Source organism: Chiroxiphia lanceolata, chromosome 3 (assembly GCF_009829145.1).
Source record: "Chiroxiphia lanceolata isolate bChiLan1 chromosome 3, bChiLan1.pri, whole genome shotgun sequence".
Lineage (NCBI taxonomy): Eukaryota > Metazoa > Chordata > Aves > Passeriformes > Pipridae > Chiroxiphia > Chiroxiphia lanceolata.
This window is the reverse complement of record NC_045639.1, coordinates 5345653-5357782: the sequence shown is the minus strand read 5'-3', so window position 1 is coordinate 5357782 and position 12130 is coordinate 5345653. Positions and strand designations below refer to the sequence as shown.

The window sequence follows — 12130 nt, the reverse complement described above, 5'->3', positions numbered from 1 at the left end:
CAGTGTGCAACTGCAAATATCAAAGGTCATTTAAGAGACGACTCCTCAGTGCCCTGTGCTTATCTTTTCCCTCTACTTGCACCCATCAAATTGTTGTAGAGCTGCTCTTTAAGCAAGACAGGTGAAAAGATGCAGGTTAAACCCAAACAAATCACTGTTTCCCAGCAGAGGAGTGAGAGTTAACAGCGGAGAGGGTGGGAATAAATCAGTTTTGCTGCTACAGGACTGAAATGTGGAACAAACCCTACGAACATTTTACACAACTCATGTCCTACAGTAACAGTGAACACTCCTAAAGCAAACTGGGGTAGTCTGAAAAGGGTGTTTCCCTTAAAAACATCATAATGTTCAAATTAAAATGCAAGGCCAAAAGAGTTCAGAATGTTTACCACCATGATTTATTGTATATTTTTTGTGCGCTTGCAGGAGCCAAAAAAATCCTTTCATAAGCAAGAGAAATGTATTTTCTTATGAAACTGCATCTTATGCATTTTTCTTTATACTAAATAAGACATGAACTTTGACTCCAGATCTTTGTAAGGCTGAACTGCTCAAAATAGCTCTGCGCTTCCTTCAGTTTTTCATTTTAGTAAGTTTGTCAGAAATTAATGCCTGAAAAATTAACGTCTGAGACTTCTACCTGTTAATAAAGTACAATCACTTCTGCAAAAAGCAACTGGGAGAAAAGATGGACAGAGAAAACATGATCACAATAAGCCCCGTTCCCTTAGAAATGAAAGTTAAAAATATAAAAAACCAATATTCACAATCCCAGGGAAAGCAGATAAAATCAAGCTGGGAGCTCCTCGTGCCCTGTGACAGCTCTCTAATTATTTTCACTGCAGAAGAGACTGTACAACAAAAAGATCTGAAATCAGAGCAAAAATGTTCCACCCCCAAGCCAAGAAAAACAACAGGGATGCTCGGGAAGGAATGAGAATAGATCTGAAAATTACTTGTATGATAAACACAGTTAACTTTTTCCTCCCTCAAGAGGGGGAGGAAGGTCAGTTTACAATATCCCTTCTTCCTTCCTTCCATTTCTAACCTTAACATTTGTACCAGCCATATTTTCTTTCCACTTCTCCTTTCTGTTTCCTCTGTGCCCATGTAAACCTTGTTCCTTCCTTATTTTTCACAGCCCTCCCTCTGTCATTCTCCTGTATTTAATACTCAGTCCTCTTTATAGTCTTCTCTTCATTCTCATTGCTCCTGAGCAAAACCAGCCACTTTGTGTGGAAATTTGAAATAATGCAACCACAAACCATGCCTGGCCAAAGCCCTTCTTGCATGACTTTGGCCATCCAGGCAAAATGCAACCTGTGAAAATCCTCCCCATTTTAAGTTTCTCTTAAAAATAAAAATAAACCGAAGTCAAACACGTTTGGACATTAATTAAACACAGGAAACAGAGAGTTTATACCAAAGTCTATGTCCAAAGACTAAATTAAAGCTTACTTTGGCAAATTGTTCATACTGGCCATTTGGGAGGGGTGGGGAAATTGTTCAGACAGAAGGAAGAATAGGAAGAACTTGCTTGTCTTGGCTACTTTCTCTCATTTTTCCATTCTTTCCTTCTTTCTTTCTTCTCCTGTGTGTAACACCCACAGATTTCCTAATGAGACAGTATGAGACCCACCACACACTGCAGTGTGGGTGTAACTTAAATGAAAAAGAAACCTAAATTAACAAGTAACTTGCATGGATATTTATATTAAGTGCCACAAAACTGAAAAGTGGTATTAAATAGCATTAACATTAAACATAATAATATAATACTACAGACACTAATGTTAAAAATAAACTGTGATAGGTGAAAATTTTCTCTTCAAAATAGTTTAACAAGTCTTCTCTGCTCCACAGATCTAGAAGGATAAGATCTGCTCATTTGAAGTTAGATAGCTTGGCTTCCAGTTCTGAAATGAACCCTAATATATCATGCCTTGACAGAAAGGGTAGTCTAAAATCTTATTAATACAGGTCCAATAATTCTCTTTCTACTAAATTTTGAATACATCCTGCAATGTGCACATTAAAATTGACCTGAAAAGATGTAACTTCAAATTGGAGTGGAATGCTGGCCTGGGATACTCAAAACAGTAAATAACCAGTTAATAGCCATCCTAAGGTTCCTCCTCCAGATACAAACTTCCTGACAATAGCAGGGGTTTTACAGCAGGGAAACTCGACACAGACTTGCATAACTTTGAGCAAAAAGAAACCACATTCAGCTTGAAGAGCTCAAGAAGTTTGAATAACCTCCAAATGCAGCAAAAGCTGCAGCTTAAACATCTCCCCAGCAGCACCTTCAGCTGCTGGGTGAGCCACATGCCAAGCTCCTGCACTTCCTGGGATGCTACAAAACACCAGGCAAACGCTGGCCCGGGATCTGGGATTCATCTCTCTGTGACAAACACAAACCCATTTCATTGTCCTCCACAAACAGAACCCGTGATCCCAGAGAGGAAGGTGGAACACAAGAGGTTTGGGGATGTTTGAGTGAAGGCAATGGGCTCACCTGAAACAGTCCCTAGAGGGAGGTCCCAGTGAACACCCACCTATTCTGTTATTTCCTTCCCAGGTAAGAACAGACTTGAGCGTAACTTGAATAAACTTGATTCTTGGACCTGAACAAAGCACTCCTTTCTTACAAATTACAGCCCTGAGCAAAGCAGGCTGAGAGAAGAGGAAAGAGCTGGATTTGGAAATGAAGTTGAACATGAATGTTCGTTATCACAGCCTGTTTTCTTCCTTTGGTTCTTTATTGTTAATTAATGACGGGGAGATTAACAGCAGAAAACTGATGGAACGGTAATTCTGCCTCATCCAAAGTAAATATCTTTTAATCTAAAACTGTCACTGATATTACTGATGACCTCCTCAAATGCATATCCTTAAGTTTTTAATTTTCAGGAAACAAGGGGAAGAGTCAAGCAGAAGATCAGTTCATAACCCTGGGACAGCATACCAGTATTTTTACTGAAAAGTTCATGACATAAAAGAAAATGTAAGACCCTAAAGTTTCACAAAACACCCACAAATTAGTGTTGCATCTGTCTGCATATATAAAAACAATTATTGTGGCTGGTAGTTTTACCTTATAAAACCATTGGTTTGGAAAACCTACTTTTTACTGAGGCAGGAAACTTTAAAAAACGAAGAATAAAAAACATCCTTCAATAAAAGAAAACATAGAAAAACCTCAACAAGTCTTAGAAATTCTGATCCCACCTTCTGTAACATCCCTCTGCTTTCACTGCAAGAAAATTCGATTTGTTCACTAAAACCCAGAAAAGTACATAGGTCTGAGAGTTCCTGTGTTTGACAAACATTAACAATATTTTAAAGGGAAAAAATGTAGTTACAACTTGCAAGGAAAAAAGAGTTTAGAAATTCTTTAGTGATCAGAAGCATCTTTTGCTTATGCAGTTTTGTGTTCCTGGGGATGGGAAAAGGCCCTCCTGTTGTGCCATAACAATCTGGCTCCCACATATGCCTAAAATTTTGCAATAATAAGCCAACCATACAGTATGCAACCCACATTTTCTTCATTAAAACCACTCATTATTATTGACAATAGCATTTAAAGCTGCAACCACCAACTGGAATTCCATAGGAATATACCTTTTCAATAATGGAAAACATTTTGAGAAGCAAAGAATTTGTTCAGAATTAAAACTGGCAATATAACATACATTGAATTTAACATTTATGAGTATAGTGATCAGATATTGCAAGTATGTCACAATATTCACTGCAGAAGCCATAGTTGAGTAGTGATCCATCTCAATACATTTAAGGAAATGTGACAAACCATGGCCAGCCCTTTTTTCTGTGACAAGTTTATAACACGCTCCATGCTAGTAATAAAAAAAAGTAATTTTTTTCCTAAGAACTATTTAAAAATAAATTGCTTTTATGATATAAGACCAACAGACAAGCCTATCAACTGTAAAACCTCCCATTATGACTGCAATGAAATGATATTAAACAAAAATTGGCAAGTCATTTAGCCCCCAAGCTGATGTAACAGAGCACAAGCTCCAGTGATCATTATCTTTGGTTTGAAAGGTGGATGTACTCAAATTGCACTTATTAGACTCACCACCCTCACACACACAAAAAAAATCAGTTCCATTTGGGTAAAAGTTCTTAATCCTGTTCTCTCCTGCACTCCCAAGGTCATTGGTGTTGCAGTTCCACTGGTGAAGTGACAAAGGTCATTTATCACATCACAGCAGCTCTTCAAGACTGGATACGTTGCCAGAAGAGGGAGAAGCAAAGGTATTATTTCTAAATTAAAATCTTCCTGATGGCAAATTTCTCCTGGAAAAAATAAAGAGCAGTACTTGCCACTATACTTTACCTTACTTTATTTCATGACAAGTCAAATGATTTATTTCACCTGTGAGAAACAAAGGAGCAGATGATCTGTGTTCCACTGATTTCCATTGACCACGTTGCTTTCGTGCTTCCAAGTAGTGTTTGACTCTTGAAGCAACAACTTCTTCCAGCAGCTTGCAGAGCTCCTGGAAGAGTAACCAGTGGCCTGCTTAGATCTAAATTTACAGAAATCAATACAAAATCACCCTCTTTCACATTAAATTCAGTACTGAGGGGAGAAGCACATAAATTAGGAAACAAATGGGAACAAGGAGGGAATGAAACCATTTCTTTATAAAACAAGAGAGGAAGTACATGATGAAATTCTCACTTGGCAGATGAAATACGTTATATTACAATACTACTAGTTTTTTAATCAGAAATTGGTTTCCTATGCAGCCAATGTAGGAAACAATACATGTTAAAAATGTATCACAACATTAGGTATTTAAGAAAAATACTAGTAGAAATCCTCCCAGGAATTGTCAATACACTATTTCTCTGCAAGAATCCTTACAACCCATAACAGATATTTTGCTTCAATTCATTGTAATTTGGGGGGAGGAAGACTTGGAGCAAATTAGGTCACAGCAACTTAATTTCTCTAATTCATTTTGATTTTTCTGCTCCTAAACATAACTGTTCATGTTTCTCATACCTTCTTCAAGAAAGCACAGTAAACCCACGTACAACTCAGGGAGAACAAACTCTTCAGCCAGAATAATCATAGAAAAAAATAACTTGGAGTAAAAGCAAAAATTAATCTCTCGAATACCAGAATAAGTTTTCAGTTTGATACTCACACGCATATTTGAGACTTTTCCCTCAGTATTCTCATTTTCCATTGTTCATAACTATTTGGTCACAGAAATGATACTTTGTGGCACACAAAAATATAATTTTACCTTTTTATTGTGTTTGGGTAACGACAAAATTATATTAGTAGTATCTAAATTAAATATCTTGGCTTGAAATTTCCTTTTGGTTAATGTAGAAAGTATGCAGAGCAACAAATTTTTAATGCATTGCTCTTAATGAAAGCAGGGCAATATATTGGTCAACCACAGCCACTATTTTCTCCTTACAGTAAGAAATACATTTTCCTTTCTGCTTGTACAGTCTAATTATAAAATACTATATTTACTTATTCTTCTGTTTAACTCATTAAAGTGATCCCATTACACATTCCTGCACAGGATTCTGTGTTCAGGTTAGAATGAAAAGGCCTAGAAAGCAGCAGAAACATGGTGTGCATTTGGTTCCTTCTGCACCAATAAACATCACCATGCACTTCCTTCGTTTACATGGAACATATTTTAGCTTTTATGCTCAAGGAAATATTATTTAAATGGTTCTCCACAAAGAACTACACAGACCTAAGAGTGCAAAGATGAAATTTGACTTTGCTGTTCCAAGGGAAAAGAGATATGACAGAAAGGGCAGGGAAATTTGAGGGGCAGAAAGAGGGAGAAGCAATCCCACGATGACTCTACATCCAACTCATGACAGCAAACTGTGGCACAGGCAGGCAGAGTGGGCTGTACCACCAGCAGTATTTTCCTGAATTTGGAAACAACAAAAATGTACGAAACCACTTGTGATGAGCACGTGGAAGCTCTCATTAAAAAAAAAATAAAAATATATATATATATATATAGGCATTTCTTTAAGACCTTTTTGTCCCACTTACACTAAGATGCTGCCTGGGACTTAGAGGAAGCAAATGCAAAGCTATTGGACTCCCACTTCTCAGTTGCTGAAAATATGCAACCTTTGTGCTTCTCTCGAAACGTGCGGTCCCAGAAACGCGATGAAGGCTGCCCTGTCATGCCTCTTTATTAAATCAATCATGATCTAATTTCCTGAAATTCATATCTTTTGTCTTGGCAGCCTTACAAAATACATTTTGAAAACGTTTAAAACTCAGAGAGCAAAACTGGTTATAAATAGAAGGCGTAACGAGCGTTCATTTAGCGAGAAAAAAAAGTTTAAAAGATTTCCCCCTATTTTCTTATTTCTCCGCTTAATAAAGCACAAATCTGATGACCCACATGCTGCTAAATATTCTGCTCCCTCAGGATATTAATTTATTGTTTCTTTTAATTTTATTTAAACTTAGAGAGGTCCAGGGACGCTCTGCAGTGACAGGTTAATTATGGCATTATTAGGAAAAGTATCTGCTGAAAATTACCGTAACGGAGACTTGCGGGAAAGTCCACAGGCATCCCAAACATGTCCTGCCTTCGTTTTCAATAGGGAACTTCTCAAGTTCCCACACAGGCTGACATGGGGGAAAACTCCTGCCAGCAACTCATCACAAGATTGGAGCAGAAATCACACACAGTCTGATGAAAGTTACAGTCAGAATTGTGATTTTCCACCATTTCGTCAGGATATACAGATGATACACTTAAAAAGTTTCTTTTTATGTGATGCAATGGTTCTACTGTAGTTTATCATTCTTACTACGTTTTCTTGCACCTCCTAAATGCAACACCGTTCACACTTCTCAGAATGAGAAAAAACCAATTAATACAAATTAACGTGAAGATATTTCACCAACAAATGATACCTGTCACGTCACAATCTGCTTTATATCACTCAGGATAATTTATAAATATTCATGAAAAATGTGCTTTTAAAATGAAAAGTCACAAGAATCCAAACAGCATACACATGTATGTGTACACCCACAGAGTTTAAAAATTAAAAAGCAAATTTAAAGTGGTCATGAGTGGCCCAAAAAAAGACATATGGCTGACTAAGGAGTCCCACAGCAACCGTTGATGGTAAGGTATAAGTAACAATATTCTCAAAGCCTTGGAAAATTCTGAACAGTTCAAGGCAATCCAACTTTTTCCCTGCAGCCACATGCTTTTGAAGTAGAACTGATACTTGTTGTACCTCTTTCTCATGATCTGAAAACCAGCTGGTGTCTTTACTGGAGCCTTGAGGCAAAATATGAACATCCACCAGGACAGCAAAGTTCCCACACTGGAAAAAAAAAAAAGAGGACAAAAAAAAAGTTGAACTGGAGCTGCCAGGAAGCACATGTGGAACAGACACAGACAAGGAGATAAACAAGCAGGTAAGCATATCCATCTGATTCCAAGATACAGCAGGCAGAACATTCAACTGTGGAAGTTTATGAAGTATGGAATTGCAACTTTATCACTGTGGACTTCATAAGAAACAAGAGCACCAGAGCTCACTGAAAAGTTTAAACAACAGCAACAAGCATATGAACACGGAATTTTCTCCTGCTACCTAAATGACATTTTTAAATCTGAGTTCAAGCAAATTTTAATTTTGTTTAATTTCCTTCACCAAACTCCCATCACACTATTTTCTGAAAATCTGGTACCATATTAGTCATCTAGTTTACATTTTAAATGTACTAATTCCTTAAAAATTCAGCCTCTTGGAGGTCTTCTCCTCTCTGACTTACCTAATGTAAAGAACAGTAACTTCGAAGGATTTGTCAATGAATATTAGGCAGTTACCACATCTGTCATTTAGGCAATGCTACACTTTGGTTAAATAATAAGGCTCCCCCTATATACACTATACACAGTTGTTAGGATGTTTTAGTTACTATAGTTATATATATATATATAGTTATAGTTATTAGGATGATATAGGTGACATTCCAAGGCACATCAGCTATTTCCTTGATTAACTTTCATTGAGGATAAGGTTACACATGAGGTTTAATTCTTTTCTTTCTTCAGTACATCAGTCATTACAACAAACTAATACAAGGAAGAGTGAATGGCACGAACACATCCCAGTTCCACTGGGCACTAACTCATCCCTGCCTCTTTCCCTGCACAGGGATAGGGAGCATTTCAAACTGATGGATCCTTTTTCCTACTCTAACTCAGCACCAAATCTCAGTCAGACACCCCTGAATCAAACAACAGAGAAGGGAAAAGCGAATTTCATCATTCTGGTTTGGCTGCCTGTGATGCAATAAACTCCCTCTTAGAGAAGACTGGACATGTGTGGTCATGGCAATTGCACATCCGGAATGTCTGATGGAACAGAAACAACATCCTGATTCCAGACAGACCTCAAATGTGCCCCAACCATCCAGAGGGAGATTTGGCTCCTTTCAAGTGGCCACTGCAGGGCTCCCTTCCTGTCCTCACTCAATCTCTCCATGTTTGCCCTTCCCTGCCAAACATCTGCACACCCCAACCTCAGAACTCCAAATGCTGACAGAATTAGCTCTGAAAATAGTGTGATATACAGTTTTAGTTGTACATCACCACAGTCTGTAAGTCAGGTTTATGGTATAACACAAGTACAGCTGTTTGTGTACAATTAGCACAAAGAACAAGATTTACCATCAATTTTATTAACCATGACAGCATATTTGGTAAATTAAAAACCTCTGGGTTTACAAAACTCTTAGATCTGTAAATTATGCACAAACAAAAGTATTAAAATAATGATTCAAATACAGTTGAAATCTAATTCATGACCAATATTGGAATGTAGCTAGAATGCAAAAGTTTGGCAAATGAGACAGGCATTGGGAAATCATTTTGAGAAACTTCTAAGTTACTTATAGGTATCAGTCACTGAAAGAGCAGAATGCTTTGATCTATTGTATCAAAAGGCTTCTCTTTCCTCCAGAGAACCAAGAATTACCAGATGGCTGCAACAGCAAACCTTTCCAAGCTTTAAATGGATGACAAAATATCTCTCCAAAATCTCTGGTGAATCATTAGTCAGCTCCAGCAAACTTTAAGTTGACTACTGAACTTCAAAGTCAGCAGACGCTGCAGATTATAAAGTGAAAGCCAGTAAATTATTCATGGCTCAGCACTTATAACAACCAACAAGTATTTGATACATCAAGAAAATTCAAATTATCAAATGCTACATGTTAACTGGCATCATTTTCTATTGACTCCAGAAACTTTATATATATAGATACAGATGCAAAGTACAGACCTGTTTTTCAAGAAGAGATAAAGTTTGTAATTATTTTCTTCTGAATGGCAACGCTTGTCTCAGTTGCCAATCTCGAAATAAATGGAAAAAAAGACAGTAACAAACCATATTTGAAATTATATAATGGAACAGTTAAAATTAAGATACTACAAACACATCAGACACTTGTCATACTTCAAAGAACAGTACAGACTAAACGCCAGTAGAAATAATTGAGAAGAACAGAAGAAAGTGGAAGAAAAATGTACACTGTTTATATTAACAGATTTGATGATCTTATAGAAGTTTCTAAGCAATTTTTATTTTTATTCTGATGACATTTCATTCCATGCAAATAGTAGCTTTTACTTGAGAGGAAATGAAGTGTTTCCAGTCAGTGTGGCTGCAAGAAGCAACTCGTGATTCGTAAGTACCGTAACTGAAAGGCAAACAAAAAGAACAGCAACCTTTCATTTCATGCTTTCAAACATCAATCTCAAAATTTGCACTGAATATTGTTTTTAGAGGTGTGATTGTCCAAACTGAAATCTGAATGTCTGATTTGATGGGAAAAAACATTTGTCAAAAATCAATAGGAAAACATTTCACTGAAAAATTAAAGACAGAAACAGATGCACTCATTTAATATCCCCCATAATTCTAGAATTCAAAAACTCTTCATTTTTACAAGCTGTTTTTAATGTCTGCATTCTTACTGAAACAGTCGGATGACATTCATTGTGTTACTAAACAAAGGGCTTTAAATGCTCTCAGAATGTTGTCAGTGTATTGTTGTACAGTAACAGCATCTAATTCAGAACATGCTTTCAGAAATCACATTGTTTATACAAATACATCAAACACTTCATAGATTCTGCATGTTGAAAGGATAACCAGCCATGTAACATAAACAGAATAAAAACCAACACAGGGCTAAGTCAGTCAAGGGAAGTCATCTGCTCATAACCTGTTCAAACCTTGAAATAAACACATATTAGATGGTGAACTATTACTGCAGATCACCCCAATAAGGACTTTTTATTGCTATACTGATTTTTACAATCAGTGATGCTCTCATTTCTTTAAACTGCATCACTTCGAACAGCATAAAACCAGCCCTTATAAACAAAAAATACTTGGGCTGCTGGGGATAAACACGGTGAGTTTGTGCTCAGTGACACCAATCCAAATGTGCTGCATCATTAAAGCAGACAGGGCTGGAGAACCAGCTTCCCATGACACATATTAGTGTTTCCCACTTCTGGGATTACTCTGCAGATGTGGGCTGCAGGGTCAGAATTAATTGTAGCTTAGCTAAAACAGAAACATCTGATGGTTTGGCTGGATTTGGGGATGGGCGGGAAGGAGCCGAGCTGGAACTGTCACCCTGCTTTTCCTTCCCACCAGGAGAGCTGCAAACACAGGTGACACCCCAGGGTGGCAGCAGGAGTTGGCCTGAAGTTTGCCATCTCTGCTTCATCTCAGAATGGTCTTTGTGGTGCCAAAAGCTTGGGGACTTGGTTTATAAGCCTTGTTTTGCTTACAATCAATTTGAATAAGGTCAATTTTGAACCATGTTTCCCAGTTCTATTGGGAGAGAAGCGTGTCCTACACTGCACAACTTGAATTCTTCAGGATAAACACATAGGGACTGTTTCTTTCTACTGTTTCCTCTTCCCTGAGAAGTGGGCTAGTTAATCACAGTGGTAATTAGTTACAGTCTCAGATGATGTCAACAGTTAAAAAAAAAAATAAACTAGATCCCAGTGACCACTCAAAAATGTCTTTGGAAGCCCTTTTTTGGCATTGTGACATAACTGATAGGAGGCAGCATCAATCTCCAGGTGGCAAAAGCACAGCCAAGAGATCTTGGGGAAAAAAATAAAACACACGTAAGGACCTTATGTGAAATAATTTGCCTTAAAACAAAGAGGAAAATTTAAATATATTTCATCCCTTCTAAGTTCTTTCTGAAAATCAGTAAATGTTCTACACTGAATCAAGCAAGTTCGAAAATCTACAGCATTAATTATCTATTGTCACTGGCCTATACACTGTACCAACTATATTATGACAAAATTCACTTTTCCCAGGCTTTTTAGAAGCAAAAGTTTGTTCTCCTCCTTTATCTTTCTGACCCCAAAGAAAATGATGTGTCTTCCTTATGGTTGTACTTTTAGCACCAATGACTTTCAATATTTTGACTTTTTCCCTTCTACAGCAATAATCGACTTTTTATTTGTCACCATACAGTCAAGCTGCACAGAAATAGTGTTTCCCTGGTTACTGCTCAAAGCAAGGTGTTTTTTCAACTCTCTGTTTTAAGGTGTTTAGAAACCATCAGGTCACCAGTGAGTGGTTTTACTGTCATGAGATTAATCAGAAGGTCACTAATGAGAGGAACTGGTAATTGTAAAAGGATTCCTCACCAGCTGATTCAGAAGCAGAGCATAACAGATCAGAGACAAGGCTCTAGAAGGAGCCACAAGCAAGATTCCTCTAGGAATTATTTATGACACAAGTCCATTCTCCAGAATGCTCAAGAAATATGATGCAAATGTCAGCGGAAAAAAAAAAAAAAGGTATATACCACTTCTGACCTTTTCTCTCTTCTCGATAAGAACTGCTTGGTTCTGGAAATTGTACAGGGCTTGTACTTTGTCAGAAATTAATTTATTAAAGTTGTAGAACAGTTTTGACAAATAAATCCTTCTTGTTAAAGAGTTATAGCCATCAGCTAACATCACCTAGATCTTTTAAATTCCCCGCTTTCAAAGATCTATGGGGTCACTCTGCAACAGTAAAG

General features: G+C 37.3%; 1 protein-coding gene across 6 annotated transcripts in view; it reads right to left on the bottom strand.

Annotated features, from left to right (window-relative positions):
• SLX4IP (SLX4 interacting protein) overlaps nt 1-12130 on the bottom strand; it is a 70348-nt gene that overhangs the window by 28181 nt on the left and 30037 nt on the right. For all 6 annotated transcript variants that reach the window (XM_032682326.1, XM_032682327.1, XM_032682331.1 and 3 more), the window contains exons 4-5: nt 7288-7377; nt 4406-4529 (exon numbers count right to left, since the gene is read on the bottom strand). In XM_032682326.1, the coding sequence (XP_032538217.1) occupies nt 4406-4529; nt 7288-7377 (214 nt within the window). The remainder of the gene's footprint in view (nt 1-4405; nt 4530-7287; nt 7378-12130) is intronic.